The following is a 22,940-nucleotide window of genomic DNA, read 5'->3' on the forward strand; positions in this document are numbered from 1 at the left end:
TTAAAGGGGAGGGTGATGAAAATAAGCATCAGAGATAGCAAAGATAAAATTAATTTTTATAACCCATTTTTCAATCCTCTGTAGCAGTAGTTGCACTGTTTACAGCTACTATTTGCAAAAGCAAATTGTTATTTTTGCTTTGTCATTAAAAAGACAGCTCAGAATTGCATTAATTATGCTCTGTGCTTCTTGTGAAAGATCTTGGGTAGAGTGCCAACACTTCTCAGGTGGAGAGTCCTGACCATATGTTCTACCTCACACTCACTCCAGTCTCTCTCCTCGTGCTGCAGAGCCCATTCACTCCCCATTTGTGATGGGACTGGGCAGGCTCCCATTTGGTTTGCAGCAGCTTGTTCATTTCCTTGACGGACACCTTTGCCTCCAGGCCACTCCATGCAGACAACAGTGAAAATGAACTCAAATGCTCAGACCACAGCAGAGCTGTCTGTCTGTCTGTCTGTCTGTGTCCCAGCCCCTGCCTGCCCTGCCCAGCCCTGCTGCAGCTCCTCAGCCTTGGGCACATGGAGAGCTGCTATTGACCATTTCCTTCCCGGATTCCCCCAAAACCTCACCACCTCTGCTGAATTGTTCTATCCCCTAAGATGTGTTTGTCTGACTGCAGCCTTGTGCAGCCACTGCCACCCACTGCTCCCCTCAGCAGTGACCATTCCGAGTTCACTTTGGAGCCAAAGTTGTGATGGATTCCCTGTTTGTACATATGAGCTAGAAACGAGTGAGAGAAGGGCTGGTGTTTGGGCTGGTGGTCTTTTCTACCAAACTTTGCTAAAATCCTCCATTTCACGTGTCTGATACAAGTAATGAGATTACAGACTACACTCTGGGGGTTTTTAGCTCAGACAATGGTTGCTGTTGGCCTATTCACCTGTCCATCCACAAACCCTGCTCTGAGCTGCTGAATCCCTGTGGGTGCTGCAGCCTGATGTACCTGGGCAGTGCCCTGTGCTCATCCTGTTCCTGTGCCTGCCCTGTGCTCTCTCTGTGTGACATTTCAGCCCCAGCCTCTGATCCATGTGGCAGCTCCAGCCCAGCAGGGAGCTCTGCTGGGTGCCTGAGCTGGACAGAGCAGGGAGGCACAGAGGATGCAGACAAAACACTCTGCACTCCACATTGGCAATTTAACTGTTGCATAGTATAATATTCATGTTTGGAAAAAGCTTCTGTCTCTGTGAGCTCACCACCCATTCATTATGGTTTTGTGGATTTCTTTTTCTAGTACCCTCAGCATCCAATTAAAAGAAAAAACCAAATTTCTTAAAATAAAGAAAACTCAAAAGGACATAGCATCAGTTAATTTTTTTCCAAGACTGATTTAGCAAAGTTGAATTCTCTCCACAACATTAGTCTCCTATGTCGGCATATATGTACTACCAAATTATTTTTAAGTGCATGAATTTACTACTTTTTCTCTACTAAAATCCCATACATGTCTCTCCCAGTAACTAAAACTGTTGAACAGTAAATGTCTATCTACCTAATTCAAAACTAAACCACTGGATCTGTCCTCATTATTGCTACCACAAGTCACAAATTATTGCTTTGTGCCTTAAAACCCATCATGCTTAATAATTCCACAGACCTCATGGCATGAGCCAAGGGAGTAGCTCACACTCAAAGCTCATACCTATTTTAGAAGTGTCTGCAGCAATTAAGCTTTTCCTAGCAAAAGGCAGTCATAATTTAGCATATAGTCATATACTGTATAACCCACAGGGATCAAGAACATTCCTATTCCTTTTCAGGACTGGTAGACACCAGGAAAAGGCAAACCTTGTCTTACCAGAGGAGCAGTTATCAAAGTTGAGATCTCCACAGAGCACATCAAACGCCACCAGCTCCTCTGGATTGGCTGTACTGGAGGAGGAGGTAGATTTTCTGAATTCAGACAGCCAATCTTGAAGCATATCCAGTTGCTCACATCGAACAGTTGTGTCTCCTGTAGCAAACAAACAACAAATCAAGGATAAGACCTCCTGTTAGAATGTTACTCAGCCAGATATGAGTTTCTGAGCTATTGGAGACATCCTGAGAAAAAGGCTGCAAGATAAGAAATGGTGTGGCCAGAAGGGCACTCACAGTGCTGAGCCTGTTGGGAGCTCCATCAGGACTCACTTTTTGGTGATTTGAAGTGTCTCCTTCTGGAACCAGGCACAGCTGAAGAAATGAGAGGATGAGTTCCCTGTGCTGCAGACAACTCCCAAAACAATGATGTTTCTTATCATAGGAGAATCTGATGCACCATGTTTATAATTAGGAATTCAGAGTTAAAATCCTACTTCAGACAGAACTAGTCAGTATGCTCTGGCGTAAATACTTGATCTTGCTTTGCTTTCTAATTTATAAAAAGGAGAAGTTTAGCTTTCAAGTGTAAATAGTAAACACACATCAATGGTACATTCAGCTTACTTATACTGTAGCAGTCCATCTGAGCAGGGGTTCTCTTTATGGTCAAGAGGAGATTGCCTGCGCTGGAAGTATTTTTTCATATTTTTAAAGGTACATGTTGGAAACAGGTTTAGGTAGGCAGAAATCCAGAAATAGAGAACAAAATTATTTTTACGAGTTCTGGGGACTTACACTAGGGTGTGCCCTGCTCTGCATGGAAGGGTTGAGATTGATTGGTTGCCAAATGGAACCATCTGACACACAAACCAGCTCTTTAATTACAGCAACTAACCACACTTAACTTCAAGCACATCAGGTGACATGAAGTCTAACAAAAAATTATTCCTGTCTCTCTCTTACAATGATACAGCAAATCATTTTGATGTGGTCAAAGGAGCAGAAACATGCATTCTAGAAACAATTATTTACCATATTGTCTTTCCTTTATTTTGTTCTCAGTCCCTGGAGTTCACAGCTATAATTTTGCTTGTTTCAGAATTTTATAGATATTTGAAGTCAGAACAACATTTCTTTTCTTCAAAATAAAAGATTTGTTTTCAAATGCCAGAATCAGAAGGAAGAGCAGCAAGCCCAAAATTATTTAGTCTGAATAGAATTTACTTTGACATAATTTACTACTTTGTAAACCTGTTTAGTTATGTATGTCCAGAGCTTCTTTCAGAGGCCACTGTGGAAATGGTGAATGTTTAATTCTGCATCCTTACAGTCTATTAATCACTCATCTCAACTGCAGCTGTCACCAGGACTCTTTAGAGACTTTTAAAAAGTGAGCTGTGCAACATTGGCACTGTTACTGCGTTAGCACACACAGGCTCCAGCCACTAGGGCTTCACCCTCCTACCACTGCTGCCCTGTGAAAGGTTGGAATTTCAACATCATCTTGGGGCAGGGGGGAGCAGGAAGGTGTTAAATCAACAGTTAAATACAAACAGAATCAGAAATGTCCAACCAAGGATTATTTGATACGATGCTAAATAATTAAAAGATATATTGAAAAAGCCATGACTAGGGAAAGAGGGTTTAAAGTAGGTTCTGACACTGACTCATCTCTTCAGGCTGGTAATTCCAACAGCAAAAAACTTGATTTTTTCTTCTGTTTGTGTTACTCCTAACAAACCTTTACCAGCTGGGCTGTAATATAAAAGCAGATGTGTTTCCCAGATCTGTTCCCTAACCTACAGTTTCTAATTACTTGTCCTTCAGGTTCCCATTGTACCCTGCTCACACAGCTTGGGAAAGCCCCTGTAATGACAGCACAAGGAAGCCCCACAGTGAAGATGGAGCCAAACAAAAGCACAGGAAATAGGTCAGATGGAACAAATGGAGCCTGGAGCAGGTGACACTCACTACAAAAGGTGTGCGTGACTAACAGATCCTTCCTGCTGAGCTAAAGATAGGGTAGAAATCACAGATCCATGGAATGTGTGAGCTGGAAATGTGAAAGGGACCTCTGCAGATCATCCAGCCCAACCCTTCTGCCCAAGCAGGGATCACCTACAGCAAGTTGGTTAGGGCCATGTCCAGTCAGGTCTTGAAAATTCCAAAATCTTGCAGATTCCATAACCTCTGGGTAGCCTGTTCTGGAATTTTGTCATCCTGTCAATAAAACCCATTTTCCTGTGTGTAAATGGCGTTTCAGTTTGTGCCCAGTGTGTCCTGTCCCATTGCTGGACCCCAGTGAGGAGAGGCTGCCTCCACCTTCCTTGCACCCTCCCATCAGGTGTTCACACTTGGCCAAGAGCTTTCTCCTCCTGCAGCTGTCCCAGCTTTCTCTTTCCTGGTGAAGCTCATTCAAATTCATGGCCTGTCCTCCTTTTGCAGCATCTGAATCTTCCTCTGCTGTCTCCTCTCCTTAGGCTGTACTTTTTCTGACCTGCCATTGTTTCCTCATAAAGAACTTTTAGGCATGGTGCTTGTTGACAAGAAAGCAGTAAAATCTCATTCCCTACAAAGTCCCAATTTCATAAATTGCTTCATTTTCTAAGAAGTGCTTTTCCATTCCTGAATGGCCAAGGATGTTTCACTCATTTTCTGTGAATTATCCATCTGGCATGGCTTCACCAATTGAGAAATAAAATAACAGGCCCATTACCACATGGGCATAAAACTCAGGCAGCAACCTGTCCCACATCAGCATGAAAAATACAGCAAACCCACTTAAATGAAGCACAAAAAGGTAAAATTCTCCAACAGAAAAATCTTGAGAATAACAAGAGACACAGAGGCAAAATGATGTTGTGTCTGATAAGATGCATTGCTGTTACTAGGAAAGCATTAACTACATTGTGACATCCACCTCCCTCTGAGGATGCTGAGCCTTGGTAACAGCCCTGCACAGCTTTTAACCTCAGGGCTTGACAGGTAAACCTTGGAGCTCTGGGAACACGACTTCCATCTGTCTTTAGCCAATGTGCACTTGTGACAGCCCAGCAGCCCTGGCTGTCCCCACTAGAGGTCACAGCAGTAATTGCTCTTCAGGGCACTGCTGGGAGCAGGGGCACACAGGCAGCTCCATTTCCAGCACACAGGATGGGATCTCTCTAATGAATCCCTCTAATGAATGACTTGAATGTAATTGTTATCTAAGATTAATATTATCCAGCTCACTGCAGCTCTCAGCGGGTACTGCACATACCCACATAGAAGAGTAACAACCCAGACCCCAGTCTCAGCAGCTCCCAATGATCAATAACTTTGGGGATGAAGATAAGTAAACTCATCAGACACCCAAGTAGAAGAGAAGTCAAAGTTGCATCCAGCACACTCAGGGAAACAGTTCAGTAAATACTGACAGGAGAGAACTAGGTAGTAACTCCCAGCAAAGGCTCAACTTCTTAAACATTCAGATAGAATCAGTGATCTGACTGCCACCAGGGATTAGCCAAAGAATACAGATTTGTGCTAATTGCTCTGCACTCTTTTCTTCAGTAACTGGCCTGGAAAAATGCACATAATTGTGTCCTGATGGGTTCCTGCAGTCGGCATTTCTGAGTCCTCTGAAAGCTCCTTTCAGCTTCAAATTCTGTAGAAGGATGAAAGGGTAATATGGGAAACTTCAGCCAGCATAAATAAATACTTCACCTCTGTTCATTGTGGAGTAATCATACTTGCCCTTTCCATTCACTTTGAAAACACTTGAGTGAAATCCTGGCTTTAGTCAGAACTCAGGCAAGAATTATGCACTGACGGTTCTATCCTAGTCTGAAAGACACTGGAAGGAGCACTGTGATTGTAGGCAAAGCACAAGGCCTAGTCACAGGAAATTAAAAAATCTACTGGAGGCAGTGCAGTATGGGATATATTGGCAGGGAACCTGGGGAAGAAGAGCAAAAAAACCTTGCAGAGTGTAGGATGTGAAGCCTAATCACAAGGAAAAGTTGTTTCCAAGTCACAAACCAAAGGCTTTGGTTCAGCTGTGAGACAGGCTGTGTCACAGACCCTGCACTTGTAACACTTAATCCAGGGTAGACTGAGGAAATAAAATAAACCAAAGGAAGAACAAACCACCTAAAACCCAAAGGAACAGAGTCCCCTTTTACTCTGCTGGGCTCCTGCTCAGCTGGGTCAGGTCCCCAGCCAGATGCAGCACAGCTGGGGTGGCAGAGCTGAGAGGAGGGCAAGGACAGACTGCCCTGCTGGACACACAGCTCTGCTCCTTCAGGAATGTCTGTGCAATCACTGCTCAGCACTGGAGCTGCTCCTGACTGCACCACCACAGCTTCCAAGATGAGAGAGCTTTCTCAGCTCTGCTCCAGCTCTGTGCAGGCTTGGGAGCTGAAACTGGGGCTGGAGAATGGTGGGTTCCATCAGCTGGGCTGCCAGTGGCTGCATTCACACTAAATGCAGAACAGGGATGTGAGCAGGTTTGAGATAGCATCCAGCAGGCCACATCCCTTCAGCTGGGGCTGCAGTAGGTTGAGGCTGACTCTGGACTGATGCCTTGGAGGGGTGTCTGAGCTGTGACTCAACAGCACTCGGGATGGGGGTGGATTCAAGGCAGCAAAACCTGGCCAGAACATTAATCACTGACTAATCAACAGACATAAAAGAACCATGTAAAATTAACAGCCCTGCAAAATAATTACATCAAATCTCATTAAAGGATCCCTTCATTTGTCACTGAAATGCAGCTATTTCCACAATGGAATAAAGAGCTTCTTCATAGCAGCAACCAGTACCAGGCAGAGACCTGAGAGGAAAAGCTACATCTAATTCTAATGTTTTTGAAAAAGTTGAAGGTCAGGTCTGAACAAATGGTAATTGCTCAGAACAGAGTTGAGCCAGCACATACCTTGAGAAAAGCATTAGCAGCTGGTCCCTGATCATGACCAGTTGGATCATTTCACTTTATACTTGTGTAAGTATCAGAACTGTCAAGTGTAAGTTTACATGTTCTAGAAGGGAAACCCGGTTGCGCTCAGCCATGTGTGACAAGATTATATAAATGGCTGACCTTTTAAACACTGCTTGTTTTTATAGATAAACATCTTTGCATCATTAAACTGGGGTTTTGGATAATTTGTTTAATGCATGAATGTTATGAATCAAACTATGCAAATCAGAAAATACAGCCCTGCCGAACTTACGAACTTTAGTTTCCCATTTCATTCCATAAACAAATACAATATATCTAGGGACAGACTCTTAAATCATTGTCTGCTCTTGTTGAATGTAGTTTGAACCCGATAAGCCTAAAAATACAAAGCAGAAAAATAAAAGGTTGTGTTTTATTCTTGAGCAAACTTTAGGTTGACTTTGAAAATAGAACATTACTTCCCCTTTCTTCTTACCTCCCCCTTCTTCCTCTTTAATATCTTACGAATTTCACAATGTGGTTATCAAGGATTAACTGAGAATACAGGACTAGGTACTAAAAAGGATCAGGACTGAAAACTAGAAACAAAACCCAAAAAAACTAAACCAAACTGGAACAGCAATAAATCTCAGCAATCTCACAGTACATTACCGTAAGTTAAAAATAGAAAAGCAGAGAAGGATGTTACATTGTTAAAAAGGAGCTGAAAAATTCATTAATCTTTTTTAGAGCCATGCAGTGTCTCTAATGGACTTGAGGGACTGTTGGTTTTGCTGGCAGTCCGTGTGTGGCTGAGGCAGGAGGGAGCAGCAGAGCAGCCCCAGATGCTCACACACGGGTTGGCAGCTCTGGCTCACCCAGGTCCCAGCACATGGGCTGGCAGCAGCCTCCCTGCCAGGGCTGTCCTGCTCCCAGCAGCACCAGATCACAGCCAGGTTTGATGAAGGAAGGGTATCCAGCCTTCTGGCTAAATAAAATGCTGACCATACTCAAAGTAAAGATCTGTAGATTTGGTTTTTATAACTACTCCTACTCTGAACAGAACTGCTTTAAAACATATGACCACGAGAATTTTGCAGTGAGTATATTAACCTGCTGGTCATTTATGGATGAAATTTGCAGGGCAAAAGGCAGAGAATTGTGGCTTTTTCCACCAGAAATCAGCAGCTATAATTACTGTCCCACCATGTAACTTCTGATTAACCCCAGTTATGTACAAATAAATTTTTGTTTATATGCTGATACTCACAGTATGGGTTGCTAAATGCTGTTGAGTAACAGTGATAGTAATGTATTTCTAAAATACCAGTATTTGGTTAAGAGGGAGCAAAGAGAAGTTCCCAAGGGATAGTTTTTGTTTGTGCTCCATAATAATTACTCTGAGATTGAAAATGTGAAGGATTGGGGATACTTTTTTACCCTTCTTTGCACTATTGCTCTTGTGCACAAAATTACCTCCCCAGGCCTGGAAATGGTGACAAACAAAGATGAATCTTAGGACAGTACCTGCAATAGCTTGCAAGTGAGTGCAGGAAATGTATCCCACAATTCTTTGGTCCTGAGGTGTACTTCCCACTTGCACCTGGAAGGGAAGAAATAAAAAGGTGATGAATAGAAGAGCTCGTACAACTCTACCTCCAAGCCCATCTGTGCAGCTTTTTTTACCATTCTTTCAAGCCAACTCCATTTTGAAACCAGAAAAGGCTACCAGAGACACACACTGAGGCTTCCTGATATTACTGGGGCTGGTGGCCAGCACACTGACCCTTGGCTCATCACCAGGTTCAGGGTTTTGATTTTGATCTGCACACATTCAAAAATGTTCCTTTCTCCTGTTTTTGCAGTCCCACAGGCTCCCTGGCCCTGCTCTCATTCCCATGTACAATTCAGGCCCACCACTCAAGTGCCTCATAAACCAGAATTACCAGTATTACCATGGTTCTTGCTGCCTGTATATGACTAGAATGAAAAAGGAAAAATGCCAGGAAAAAGGATGAAATATTAAATAGATATTGGGTTTGACCATGTTTTCTCTATTCCACAGTAAGTTTTGGATTTTGATGGATTTTTTACATTCTTCTGCAAAGGTGTTGGGAGCCTTGATGTGCCTCAGCAGTGTTTGCATCCTTCAGCTCACAGCAGCAGCCCCCATGCCTGTCAAGCAGACAAAAAACACTGCCTGGAATCCTGTTCTTACACACAGAAGAGGAAGGGCTTCCAAGAAAGCTGGAATGTAATTCCTCATCTATATCTTAAGTTACAATCCTTTAAAAATGTACTTGCAGATAGACACACAAGGAAATTAAAATAAATTTCTGGTTTAGAATAAATTTCTGATTTTTTTTAAATCAAGTTCTGGTTTAGGTTTTCAACTCTATTGGTAATTTTGGCAGTTCAGGACTTGGCTGCAAATCAAAATTCCAAATGTAAAATGGATAAGTTTTGTATTGTGGCAAGAAACTGGTTTGAGTCTATGGTTTTCTTGTTGACAGTTTATATGGCAACACTGCATGAATTAAAGAAAATGCCCACAGAGGAACGTTGTACCCAGGGCTCAGAAAACACCAGCGCAGATGACTCTACTTCACAAGGCTGGGCTCAAATTTTATCTGACACCTCTAAATAACAAGCAGAGCTCCATTTCATATGGCCACAATTTTGTCAGCTTGGTTGGTTTTCTTGTTTTCCAGCTATTCAAGAACCAGCTGATATATTTTATAACTGAAAAGGCAGCTTTGCAGTAAGTGAATTTAGAAGTCATTTGTACTTAACAATGCCTTGTTAACTTTGAGGGTTTGTGCCAGCCAGGGGAGTAGGTAATAAACAACTGGCATTATTCTGTCCTCAGCCTGTTCAGTCCTTTTCCAGACAGTTTTACAAATGGATATTGATGGTGTTCTGAGTGCTGTTCCCTCTCAGCTCACCTGCTCCAGGGAGGCAGAGGGAGCCAAGGCAAGCTCAGGCAATCACTGGAGCTTCCAGCCCTAAAGTTGGGGATTCTCCTGACTCCCAGGGCTGCAGCAGCCTCAGAGGATGGAAAATGCTCACACCTCTCCCTCCTGCCTGGACATCTCAGCAGGGGCACTGCTCAACCATTAGGAGCTTCCTCTCCAACTTTTTTATGCATAAGCCATTCCAGTAGAAAAGTGGAAAACAGTTTATTTCCTCTGCTGTCTAGGACAGGCATGTGGATGAACCATCTCTTCCAAACTTAGTGATTCAAAATCAGGGTTTCTCTTCGATGCCATAAAACACCCCCTAAACTATAAACTATAAACTCCACTTGTTTGCAAATGTGCAGTGTTTCCTGCAGCAGAGGACAGGTGTGGATGTCCCCACTCTGGAAGGAGAACACTGCACATAAAGTGTTCTGCCTTAGAGCAGGAATGTGCTCCCTGTAATCCCCTTATTGACCAAAGCAGATGGAATCATCCCAGTGTTTCTATTCAAAAAGCAGAAAAGATTTAATTGTAAAAGCTGAACATCCAGACATAAATTATAGCCCAAATGAGAAAAAGAGTCAGCTCAAACTGGCTTTAGAATTTCCTGTGCTGCCTTAAAGGAGTGCCTGACAAGGCTCTGTACTCCTCACCCAGCTTGTGCACAGGATCATTCTGATTTCCATTAATCAGGAATAAATGTGTGTTGTTCAGTGAGCCTGCGTGCTCATCTGTGCTGAGATGGACTCGGGATCTTTTGCTCTCAAAGGATTGTGAGAAATGGCCCAGATGAAGCCTGGCTGTGCTCTGTGGAGGGGCTGAGCACAGCAAATGCCCGTGGAGAAGGTGCCCCAGGGCTCTGCTGGAACACACAATTCAATAGGGACAGGAGAGGAGAGGGGCTTTCATAAACACTCTCTGATTAAAAAATAGAGCTCAAAAGCAAGAAGACATTAGCATAATTAGAATTTCCTTGGAAAATGTCAGCGTGGAAGTGAATCCAAAGCAGCTTGTCTCCCAGATTTCATATTTCCTCCAGCTTTTTTGACTTTTAGGGGCTTGTAGTTTCTTTTGAGAGGCAGTGCTGATGGCAACCACTAAACTGAGTATTTTTGCTGTATATTCATAATGGAGGCAAATATTTGTGACAACTACTGGAGAGTAAATAAATACCTTTGCATCCTCCTAGTCAGTTCCCAGCTACAGTGGAGGCTTTACTGTATTAAATATAATCTGAAGTAAAATAGCAAGAAAACTCTGTTTATTCAGTCTAATTTGGTATTTCACAGATGGACAAGGACTGTGGGTTGTGCAGACAGGAAACCTACTTGACCTCTGAAATACTACAAGCCCTGTAATTCTACATGAAAGCATTCTTTTGTGTGGCCAAGGAGCAATTTCAGATGTTGCATTTTCCAGCCTGTGCTGGATGCTGCTGACGTGGCAGGAGGACCAGGCTGAGCCTCCAACGTGGACCTTGGCAGGAGGTTCTGCTTCCACCACACCAAGTCAGCACTTCACAAATACAATTTTAGCTGCTTAACACAGAAGAAACATCTACAGCCACATTTACAAAGGAAATAGATGTAAACAAATAAGCCAGAGTGGCTCTGTCACCATAAGCCTGACTTAAGCTCACCTCAGCTGCTCTGCATTGGTAGCTGTGTGTCAATGACACATTTATTGAATCATCCTTCTTCGGGCACTGCTTTCTAAAATTCACCATACAGTCTTGATTGTGCCATGAACCATTCCTCTTTGTGTATGGAAATGTACAGGAAGAAAATACCTAAATATAAGGTCCCAATGTGTTAAAATATTTATTTTTAAATGATCACGGGGGAAAAAGGTATGTGATAACCTGTTAAACTCTAGAGGTAAAATTAAAACTGACTGAACCTATTTGTGGTTTAATAAAGTATCCAGTTATATAATTTTCACATTAAAAATTAGCCTTTTTCACAATTTTGCTGAAATATGCAAAATTTATTCATTCCAGTTCTCACTAGATTTGCAATAATCAAATTAGTCAAACATTGAGAAGCTAAGAGTGGATTCAGATCCCTGTTACACCTCTTACCATTACATTTTGTTTGCTCTTGGGAGGGGGCCATGAAAATCTCATTACAAATGGGAAAGAGACTTTTTCCCTTAAGGGGGAAATCCTGCTAAGGGTGTGTTTGGAATCCAAAATGCCATTTTCTGCTGCTGCATATTTACATTTGTCCCCCACCTGCAAACAAAATAAGAAAGTGCAAAAGCGACCTCTCTGAATTTTTGTTTTCCAAGTACTGGCTGTGTCAAGCACACCAAAGTACTTGACATCAAGTAGATTTTATTAAAAGACTTCATCTCAATGCCACAGCACATTAGTACAATCTGTTGGAGACACCACGCTGGGACTGTGCTGTGCAAGGCTGGGAATGTTCCTAGAATTGTTTTGCAAAAGCTTATCCTACATGGCTGAGGAGTGCTCTGTCCTCCACTGAGACTGGGATCAGGTAATAAATGGCTCATGGAAGAATCAAGGCAGCAAGGTTATGGCAGAAAGATTCTTGTTCACAGGAATAAAACCTAATGAGTAGCAAGAACTGAAATTTTAGAGCTACAGCAAGGGAAAATAACTTGAAATTTAATCACACTGCTTGCCATCTTGGGAATTTCCTAGGCTAACTGGAAAATCTTGCACATCTCATGTTTCCCATATGCTGGCACAGTAAGTATACAAAGCTGCAAACTTGACAAATACCTTGTCTCTTAAGAGTTTATATTTACACACATCTGTTCCAACAGTGCAAAACAATTCTATCACATCTGGATGATATATGTCAAGAAAAGCATCAACAGATACTTAACAAAACCCATGAGAATGCTACTTCAGTACTGGGGCATTTCTCTATCACCTTGGAAAACAGCTTCAGACAGGACATGGCTGTGTCAGCAAATCATCAGGTGCTCTGAAGGAAATGCTCTTTAATGATTAAAAATTTGAACTGTGCATGAGAAATCTCACTTGATTAAAGAACCAATCTAGAGTCTCAAATACTGACCAATAATATATACACAAACCCAAAACATTTGTTATGAGGAGAACTTAATCTTTAGTGACATTTTCTAGAAGCTTTACATTGCCAGGAGGAAGCCATTCCTCCTGTATCCAAATATCCAAAATAAAATAGTTCCTTAAATGTGTACCCTCCAAAACAAAGGAATTATTAACATAAAAGTCCAAGCACATGTGATTGCCTCTCCCTTCAGAGGAAGCAAATCCTGGTATGCAAACCAGATGAGAGCTAAAATTTTGGCATACTCATGGCAAAAGTTCTTCACAAAGTCTGTTACCCCAGAATCTCCATGTGGCAAATAAAGCCAGAGCTGGGAAAGGTAAATAATCTGTTTGTAACACTGAGACTCCTTCAGGTGAATTTGGATCTCCACAGCTCAGCTCCAGCCTCAACCAGTGTAGCTTAATCTCATAGGGCTGTAAATGAGCAAAACCTTCCATTTCGTTCACGCAGGTGACCATGGAGGTGTCAGTTTTGCCACTGAAGTAAATGTAACCATAGTGCTTGTCCCTGCATTGCTCTTCTGAGGAGGATAAGTCACCAAAGCACAGAACTCTCCAGGAAATGAATTCACAGTCATGGCAGGAGCCACACTAATGATGGTCATGCCATGGAGAAAAACTAACCAGGCTGAAAGAAACTCTGCATGCTCTGGGGAGGGAAAACAAAACCATCTCTCCCTAAAAACAGAAGTATGAACATGGCATTTGTAAAGAACATCATCTGAACAGGGGCCTTGAGTAACTCTTTGTGTTGGAAATAAAACACCTCAGAGAGAGAGAGAGTAAGTGCAGGGCACAGAAACAATTTACAGTCGATGTGACAGTGACTGACTCCCACAGAAATATTCATCTTACCATATGTAGCCAATATTGTTTAAGTTCAAGGGAAGCTCCCTTAAAAAGAGTCTGAGGTTAGGAGAATTGCTGTGGATGAAGCAGGTGCAGTGTACAAGGAGGGGCATTTCCACACCCACTCAGGGCTGGTGCCCTGGGATGTGCTCTGTGCCTCCTGTTCCCCTGCACTGGGGATGCCATTATGTAACCCAATGCAATTATAAAGAGTTAGCAGTGGGGAAGGGAAAAGAAAGAAATGGAAAACGCAGTTTGTTTTCTTTCCAGTACAACATTTCTTTAATCTTCCAAGTTGTATCAACCTCTCCTGGACTTTTTTTCCCATTTCAGCAAATTTCCAAAACAAGCAGGAGAGGCAGCATTAAGAGCCTAACTGGGACAGCCAAACTGTCGCAGTCCTCATTCCTGTTACTGCTAAGAGAAGATGCCAAAGAAAACTTGCAGCTACTTCCATTCCCACTTCAAACATTCCTGTCCCACAGAGATGACTTAGATTAGTCATAACTCCCAAGAAAGGTGTATTTTTGGTTAGCTGAGACATGGTGCAAAAACATCTATCTTATTTTCTGTCCTTTAGCAGCTCTGCCTTTTGCCTTCAGAAATATGTAGCAGCTTCTAAAGAAGACACATTAGTTAAATCCCTAATTATTATATTAAACATTTTTAAAGTATATTAAAGAAGTTTAAAATGTTATAGGAGTCAACTCAAAATTGTGTAGTGCTCTTCAATTCTTTCTAGCTACATTTTCACTTGATTATTTCCTATTTTTTCCCACCTGCCATGTGCAACAATTACTGTTCCATGAACTCAGAGAATTTATTTGGCAAAGCTTCATTAAACATATATATGAGGGAAAGTGGCTGTAAATTGGTGCCACTAATGAAGGGCTCGTCCTCTTCGGAAGAGGAGAAAGACCACGACTCACATTTTCTCAAATCTGTGTTTCATTCTGCACAACAGTTTTTATTTATCCTTATTAATGAAGGGGGAAAGGACCATGATTAATAACATTAATTATATCAAGGTGAAGGAACATGGTACAGTGCCATGGTAGAATCTTTTTTTTTTTGTTCTTTTTTTAAGAAAGTCTCAGTTTATTGGACTCCATCCAATTCCTGCATTAACATTTTACAGCAGAAACTCAGCATGTGGAAAATGTTTAGGTTACCCTCCTACCTTAAATGGCACAGCTTTAGAGTCATCTAAACAAATTCATGAGCAGCACTCGACATTTCTTTTATACATCTTGGGATAACAGTAGGTGCTGGCCAACTGATCAAGGACAAGGAAATCTGACCCCTGGAAGCTCTGGGGGCAGAAAGGAGCCATTCCCCTTTCCTGGGGAATCCTGAGGTCCAAAATCTTCCCCTCAACCCAATGTGGAACTGCAGCAGCTGCCCCTGCACTCCAGGCACAGCTCACATGCAAAGGCAGCTTAAATCACCCAGGTGAAATGCATCTGCATCAGAAATATCAAAAGGGAGACTCGCAGAGGTGAATTCAGGGAACCCTCATTTTCTCACACAAATCAGGCTCCTTGAGAGGAGAAAACAGTAAAAACTGTGCTTCAAAACAGTTTTGCAATCAGAGCTGCTGCTCCTTCTGCCATCTGTTACCACCAAATCAGCTCTTTGGAAAACAAGTTGAGCTTTGCACACAGAGCAAAGGTTGCTAGGTTTCCTTTAAGCAATGAATAATGACACGTTCTCTGCACAATTACTGTACTCCCTGAGAACAGCCTTCATGTTCAGAGAATTTGAAAAGTAAATCTGTTAATAACCTTAGGAATTAATATTAATTAAGCACAACTTCTTCCAGAAATCTAGCAAAATCCACAAGATATTCTTTTTCCTTTTGATTTTGAAGAATACTATTAACTGTTCTAACTTCCCACATCAGAAAGCAGTCTTTACATAATGCTCACATACTCCGTTTTAACTTAGAATTCTTATTTTTGCTAAAATTGACTCTTTTGGCAGATGCCAAACCCCAGAATAGTTTCCTGCTAGGAACAGTAGGAAGCACAGCCTTCTACACACCATCTGTATCTCCCAGTCCCTTTGGGAGCAAGAAGGCTCCAAAACCTCTCTCTCAGTCAACAGCCATTTTGAGAATGATGCCTCTTCCACTCACCTCCCTACTCTGACTGTGCATCTACAACCTAGCTTAGATTTACACCATTGTTACAAATATTACAATTTAAGGATAAGAGAGGTGAAATTTGTCAGCAAAAATGAGTTTTTATTAGATTGCTACACTGGAAAAATGTGGACAAGCTCACCAGGGCAAGTTAAGGATGCTTTCCAGTTTTGCTGCACTACAGTCCAAAACTCACACAGTATCCCTGGCACAGGGTAACCAAGGCTCCACATTAGATCCTCTGTCTAAAGAGGGATGTTGACATTTTGAAACCATCTAGTAAATTACAGACAGGTGATGCATTACACAATTTCTGCTCAGCACTCATTGACACCTTTTAAACTTGATTTGACAATGCTGATTTGTAAAATCAACATCCAGTTTCTGAAAATTATGTATATTTTATAACTGCCTTTTAAATCCATCAAAACTACAGTGCATTGCCATCATGTGTGAGCCAAAGCTGCAGCTGCAGAGGAGCTGAGGCTGCTGAAATGTGCATCATGCTCCAGACAGACCTGTCCAAGCCAGCTTTTCAGTGCCAGCCACCAGCACAGGGGCTGTGCCAGGCCCCCTTCCCACCTCTGTCTGCAGCTGAGCAGCAGCACAGACAATGGAAGTTATAAAACTACAAAGTGACTCCAGGGCTCTTCTCTTCAGCATTTTAAATGAATGTGAAATGCCAGGCTGGAACAGAGAGTTTCAGCAGAGTGTCCCAAGGGCCCAGACTGTCAAAGTATGAAAATGGATTGGCTGATTTATGTATTTGCTAAGTTCTCCTCTGAGTCTTTATGGCAACTAGGAACAATGGTTTAACACTTCAGACATGAAACTGTCATTTGGCTGTGACATTTCCCCCCTTCATATATGCTATTTTTTTGTGTTTTTATTACATGCCAATGAGACCCTCAAATTGGAGCACAAAAGCACTGGTAGAGTTTGAAGAGCTCCAAGTGCCAAAAGCAAATCAGTCCTCTTTGCAGAAAATGGACTTCACACAATGGCTCCTCACAATCACATCATCCTCGTGTCTTCATCCTGCCCTGGAAAGCCTCTACAAATGGAAAAGCCAGTCAGGTCACTGTCAGGAAAATGCCAGCAGCAGCACCTTTTGTGGCAGGCTCATTAGGAGGAGAGCAGAGGCAGACTTCCTCTGAACAGGTCTCCAGGTAGCTGTTGGGTAGCATGAAACTGTGCTAAAAGCCTCTGTAATTTACTTCCAGCTTGGCTCCTTGGTTGTGCCACCCTAGGTGTTAAGCCACAATCAAATCACTTCACCTTCCTGTACTTTAGTTTCTCCTTCTATTAAGCAGATATTGACCTTTCTTCATTATGCACCCTGAGACATAGGAATGAAAAGCAGTGGGTAAGAGCTGATTGTTATTACAGCTACTAATAATAATCCTTGATCTCTGTAAGTCTCTCAGGTAAAATAATTTTGTATGACTAAGCAAATCTCTCAAATCCTTCCAAATCTCCACCTGAACTTTACAATCTAGATAGTGAAGACAGGGCAGGGAAGACAAGGGCAATGGAAAATAATTTCTTATTCATGGGAAACAGAACCCATTCTAAAATGAAAAAAATGTGCAAAACACTTGTACCAGGGCAGTAGGGATCTGTTTTGTATCAGAGTCCCCCAAAGCAGTTTTGTCATTTTCAAATTATTTCAACTTTCTTTAAATATTTAGTTCTGAGACCTTTAATTTATCTCTCTAACAGTTCTATTTGTAATAAGGAGACAATCATACTTACTAAAAAACAATCAGATTCTTTCTCTGAACATTCTTCTGAATTAAGATATTGGGTGTTTCTTAAGGTTCAGAATAATTGTAATAAAGACTTCATCCTCCCCATGAGTGGAAATATTAACTGGCTTTATCCATATTTTCAAAACATATGAGTCTTCTCCCCTCAATTGCTTTGCACAACTTTTGGCTTCTAACCAACACAGAGAGCAACTGCTCCTTTACTCAGAGATGGAAGCTGTGCAAGGGGAACAGTCTTCACAAGTATCTTTCCAAAACAAAACTCAATTGATGCCTTTTCTACATCAGAAATGGGGACACTGCATTCCACAGGAGTCAGGAATTTTAAAAACCAGGGTTTGCACAGGTCAGAGGCTCAGTTCCATGCCCCTGTGGAGGGGGAAGCAGTCAGGACACCCCTGTTCTGCAAGGCTCTCTTACTTTCTTTAAAACCAGAGAAACTCTGTGTAGGACTGGCTGGTATTATGGACTTTCAGAATTCTGTAAGGGCCAGTAAAAGTCCCACCTGGAAGCAGGGAGATGAGCTGTCCCTGGGGATGGCAGAGTGCTGGCCACAACAGCGCCTGCACCCAGAGCTCTGGTGCCCTCTGCCAGTTCTGCTGCCCCATGGAACAGCTCCAGGCTTCTGAACTCACTGCACTGATTCCTGCTGACTTCAGAAACAAACCAGGCTTTCACTTACTGCATGTAGTTTCTGTCTCTGGAGTCCACACTCACCCAGCTGCTGACTAAGCATCACATCAAGAAAGACAGCCTCTAAACCTACTTTATTTCAAAGACAAAATTAAATAATTATTCCTACTCTATGTTGTTGCTGGCATCAAAGAAATGAAATATGTACAATTGGTCATTTATTGTACAATTAAGAGAGAAAGTAAATTCATGTTAAGGTAGACTTAGAATGAAAAATATTTCAGGTATGAAAAAAGTATATCAGCATGACACAGACAGGAGGAAAAGCAGTCTTATGGCTGGTCAGAACTCTGTTATGTTCAAAAGAATGGAGTCATCTTTGGAACTTTATAATAATTGGCCTCTATTCCCTGCTCAACTGTAACATTATTTAACAACTTGGTTCCATAATTAAGTTCATCTTCCCAGTGGAATCTTGAAAAGAGGCTTAATTTTCTGCAACAGAAATGGAGACATTGCAGCCAGCCTAGCAGGGTGGCAAATCAATGACTCAGCAATGGGCAGTTACAAACAGATTGGTTTTAATCTCTTAATCCCCAATATATGCATATGTTCAAGGGTAGTCTTTGTGACCCCAGAAATATTTATACTGCCCAAGATCCATTTTATTTTTTTGCTTGCAGCAATTTATGATGAAAAAATAAATTGTTGCTGTTTATAAACACTTAAGAGTGCAACATAGAGAGCTTAGACCCAGTTTTTGGAAACCTGTATTCAAATAGGGATTGGCTTTTGTTTATGTCAATGTACATGAAAAACTGAACTATTATCAGAACCAAAATTCTAATATTTGGGGGTTTTCTTACACAAGCCATGGTACCAAAAGTTTTTGATTTGGTTAAAAATCACAAATGGAGTACAAAGCCTCTCACTGATCCTTATTTACAATCCATATTCTTAATGGCTATTAATGTCTTTTGTTGAAGACTTGTGACTAGAAAGTACATATAATTTGAGCATCTAATGTACTTTGTCAATGTTAGAAAAGAAGTTCAGGATTTAGTTAGTGAAACCCATTCCAAACTGTGACTAAATCACAAAATCTGAAATTCAGTATTTTGGACATTTTCAGATCTTTCTAGGTTTGGGTCTACAGACTTGGATCTCTGGCAAAAATTTTTGGTTCTTGATAATTCACAAATTAGAAAATCCCACTTTCCAGTTTAGAAAGAGCACAGCCAGATACTCCCAAGAGTTAAGCATGAGCAGCCTCTAGATCTTGAAAAAACAAATGCAGACTTTATGCTTTTCATGATTTATAGATTTACAACCCCAGGCTTCCTGTTCTCTCTACCATCAGTTAATTTATGTAAACTGTCTTAATAACGCAAAAAAGCTCTGTGCTCCCCAGTGTCCCAGGCATGTTTGTCTTGTTTATTCCTCTTCATATCTCTCCTTGCTAATTCTTTTGCAAGCAAGAGAGCAGAGTAGCCATACCTTTAACTGCAATTCTTTCAGTTTGATTATACTGACATTTAGACATTTGATTGTCTTTTGATTGCCAGACAAACACACAACAAGCACAAGCTGGTTTCCAACAATGATGCTCATTGTACTGTACTCATGTTATGAGGCTTAGAATTTATGCATTTTCTTACAGAGATTTCCATAAAGAAAGAAATTAAAATATCATGAAAATCACTTCAAATTTTGAGTCTTGAAATTATACTGGAGTTCTACCTCCAAAAGTCCCTCATTGTTTCAGACACATCCATCAATTTAACACAATATTCAGGCTACAAATCCTATAAAGATTATATCTATAGCCCATTAGGTTATATCAGGAAAGCTAAATCTGAATATTGCCTCTGTTGCAGTCTAAAGAAATGCGAAAATAATGTAACTTTATAACTTGCCACATATACAGAGTCAATACTTACAGCTTCAAAAAGGCTCTTACCTTGAGAAACAAGGCTCCCTTGGAAGCCAAGGAGTCCATTCCTCTTCCATTGGGGTAACAGTGATAGGCAGCATCCATAACAGGATAGCGGCTGGCAAAAAGTAGACCACTGTTCACAAACTTAAAGCTACAGCAGCTGTGGCAGCTGTAGACCCCAACATCATAGACGATGTATTCAAAATAGTGATGGAGCTGCTCTTTCAATTTCTCCGCAGCTCTTTTGTCAAACACTTCCTGCAAGCACAGAAAGTCCAGGTTGGCAGGGAAGAAAGCAGAGATCTCATGATCAAAGGTCTCATCTGTGTGTTTCTTTTTCCGCACTGAAGTCTTCTTCATGATTGAAGCTTTGTAGAGGAGCTTGTTGTTGACAGTGCTTTGGTCCACTGTACCATCTCCGACACGGACTTTGACTAGGGACTCTCGTGAGGCAGAGCAGCTGTCTAGACTCCCAGAATCTCCTTCCTTCTGTTTGTGGTTTGGTTTTTTTGACACCTCTGCATCACCTTCCAGTGAGGGCTCTGCTGGGCCACTGGCATGAGCCTGGCCATTGACGGTGTCTGCTTCTGTGTCTGACATGTGGCCGTTCTCCTCTCCATTGATACGGACAATGCAAGTGTTTTCTTCTCCCTCGTGTGGCTCTCCACTCCCACCTTTATCTTCTCTGTTCTCCTCACCATTGTTTGAGCCACAGTTGTCTCCTTTGTACTCCATTGATGTTGTCCTTTTGATGCCAGCATTCACAGTGCGGTTATCTCCAGCCTGGGGGGAGACCAGGCTGCTGAAACTCGCTGCACTGATGGATGTGTTGGTAGGAGAATCTATGTATATTTTAATCTGTGGCCTGCTCGCCCCATTTCGGATCCTCCGGCCGATTTCCTTAGCCCTGGCCTGTGTATTGAAAACGTTATTAAATCTTGCCAGAGAATCGGGCAGCAGGCAAACATTGGCGCTGCCAAAGCAGAAGCTTTTCCCGCTCCCTGCTGCCTTCCATTCAGTGAGCAGTGTGGCTCCATTGGCGTGGTTCTTGTCTTTCAGCCTGGAGTAGATGTAGGGCCTTCTGGCTGACTGCAGAGGGGACCAGAGCAAGAAGCCAATCAGAGCGAAAGGAAGAGAGGCCACCAGGAGTGCCAGGTAGATGGGAGTGGTGATAATGATGCAGAGTGCGTGGAAATAGCATGGGTCATCTGCTCTTTGACGTTTTTCATAGGTGGTTGGAACAAAAGAGCCCACGAGCCTGTCTGCTAGCCAGTAACATGGGAAAATCAGGCCCCAGGAAAAAGAATGCAGAACTGACAGAAAGCTGTTGGGAAATGGAGAAGTGTATAAAACCATTGCAACTCAGTTATGACAACACTTCAGGGCCTACTACATGATGTCACTGTGTCAAGCATCCATAAAAACACTGGGAGAGGGATGGGGAAAAAAGGTCTGGTCAGGAGATTGTTGGGTTTCTTTCCAGTGAGAGTCAATAACAAAACTTTAAGAGCACCATTTCACTGTGTTGGAGTAAAAATGAAACAAGGCCACTGTTTTTGTCTGGCTTTTTGGCATCTGTATTTGTCAAAGGATGTCATTGTTCACTGGGGTCTGCCATAATGAAACTCTCCAGAGGCAAAACAGAAACCTGCAGAAACAAAAGACAAAACATATTGGAAGTTTAGGTAACACTTACTGGAAGTTTAAAGCAGATTGAGTTTTTCTCACAACAATTAAAGACTTATATTTATTGTATTTAGATGGAAATTGGAAAGGTTGGATCAAGGGAGGATTTGGGAGTTTTTTGTTTTGTTTCAATTCTTAGCTCAGCACAACTTCACCAATCTTATGCAACATGTTTGAGTTCAAAGAAATAAGGGACAAGTCAAGTGCCAAATAACAAATGCATGGCATTTACACAGTGCCAAAGGCATTTTGGGATGTTGATAATAGGGGGGAGCCTGGCAGATTTGTTTTTCTGGATGATTTTTAGGATTCTTGAGTAAAAATTCTCAAAAGCGACTCTGGCATCCACGCATCAGATAGGAAAAAATTAACCTAAAACCCATCCAATTATGTAATTACCATTAGATAAGAAAAATCTCTGAAGAAGTTATGCTGTTCTACTGGGTGCTTAAAATGCTTTATAAAAGCCCTATTTACATAATCACTCAGCAGACCAGAAAGATTCCTGTTTACAGCAGTGCCAAGGATAAACAGAACATTGTGTTTGGGATCTGTGAAGTGAGTACAGACTGCAAGCCCTATTTTCCAACTTTCAGGCTGACAGCCTTCCTGGTGAAAGGTGTAGCAGTGCTGCAGAATACAGGTCAATTTGACTTTTACTATGTTAAAATAACAGACCAGAAGAAAGTGCAAAAGCTCAACGGATCCATTAAAAAATTGCTTAATTAGGTCTTCAATAGGTGTTTCCTTGAGCATATGATGACAGGATGTTACAACTCCCTGGGGAACATGAAACCAAGGGACAGTTTTGTAGATAGAGCAGTCAATGCCTGCTTGGTGATGTGCTGAAGTGGAAAAAAATAAAAAGAATCAATTCAATACAACTCTTGCCAGTTCTATTACGGACTGCAGTATCGATAATCTACAAGATAAATCTACAAGATAAAGCTGTCCAGCAAACCATGAAACACCCAACTAAACAGCTTTACAAAAGCCATTATCCAGATTGTGGAGACACACTGTGTAAAAGGAATTCATGCTTACTGCAGATCCAACATACTATTGTGTATTTGTAAAAATGGAAGAAAAATAATTGCAATCACAAATCCTTCCATGGGATAAGATTGCACAGCCCATGTCATGAAGCAGATTGGTTTGGACTGAGGTTCGTTTTAACAA

The 22,940-nt window shown here is 41.7% G+C and overlaps 1 protein-coding gene across 1 annotated transcript in view; it reads right to left on the reverse strand.

Moving 5' to 3' along the window:
* SMPD3 (sphingomyelin phosphodiesterase 3) overlaps positions 1 to 22,940 on the reverse strand; it is a 103,954-nt gene that overhangs the window by 14,083 nt on the left and 66,931 nt on the right. Inside the window, exons 2-4 of the mRNA XM_074551009.1 lie at positions 20,100 to 21,723; positions 8,246 to 8,321; positions 1,799 to 1,954 (exon numbers count right to left, since the gene is read on the reverse strand). Of these exons, the coding sequence (XP_074407110.1) occupies positions 1,799 to 1,954; positions 8,246 to 8,321; positions 20,100 to 21,431 (1,564 nt within the window). The 5' untranslated portion in view covers positions 21,432 to 21,723. The remainder of the gene's footprint in view (positions 1 to 1,798; positions 1,955 to 8,245; positions 8,322 to 20,099; positions 21,724 to 22,940) is intronic.

Source organism: Zonotrichia albicollis, chromosome 13 (assembly GCF_047830755.1).
Source record: "Zonotrichia albicollis isolate bZonAlb1 chromosome 13, bZonAlb1.hap1, whole genome shotgun sequence".
NCBI lineage: Eukaryota > Metazoa > Chordata > Aves > Passeriformes > Passerellidae > Zonotrichia > Zonotrichia albicollis.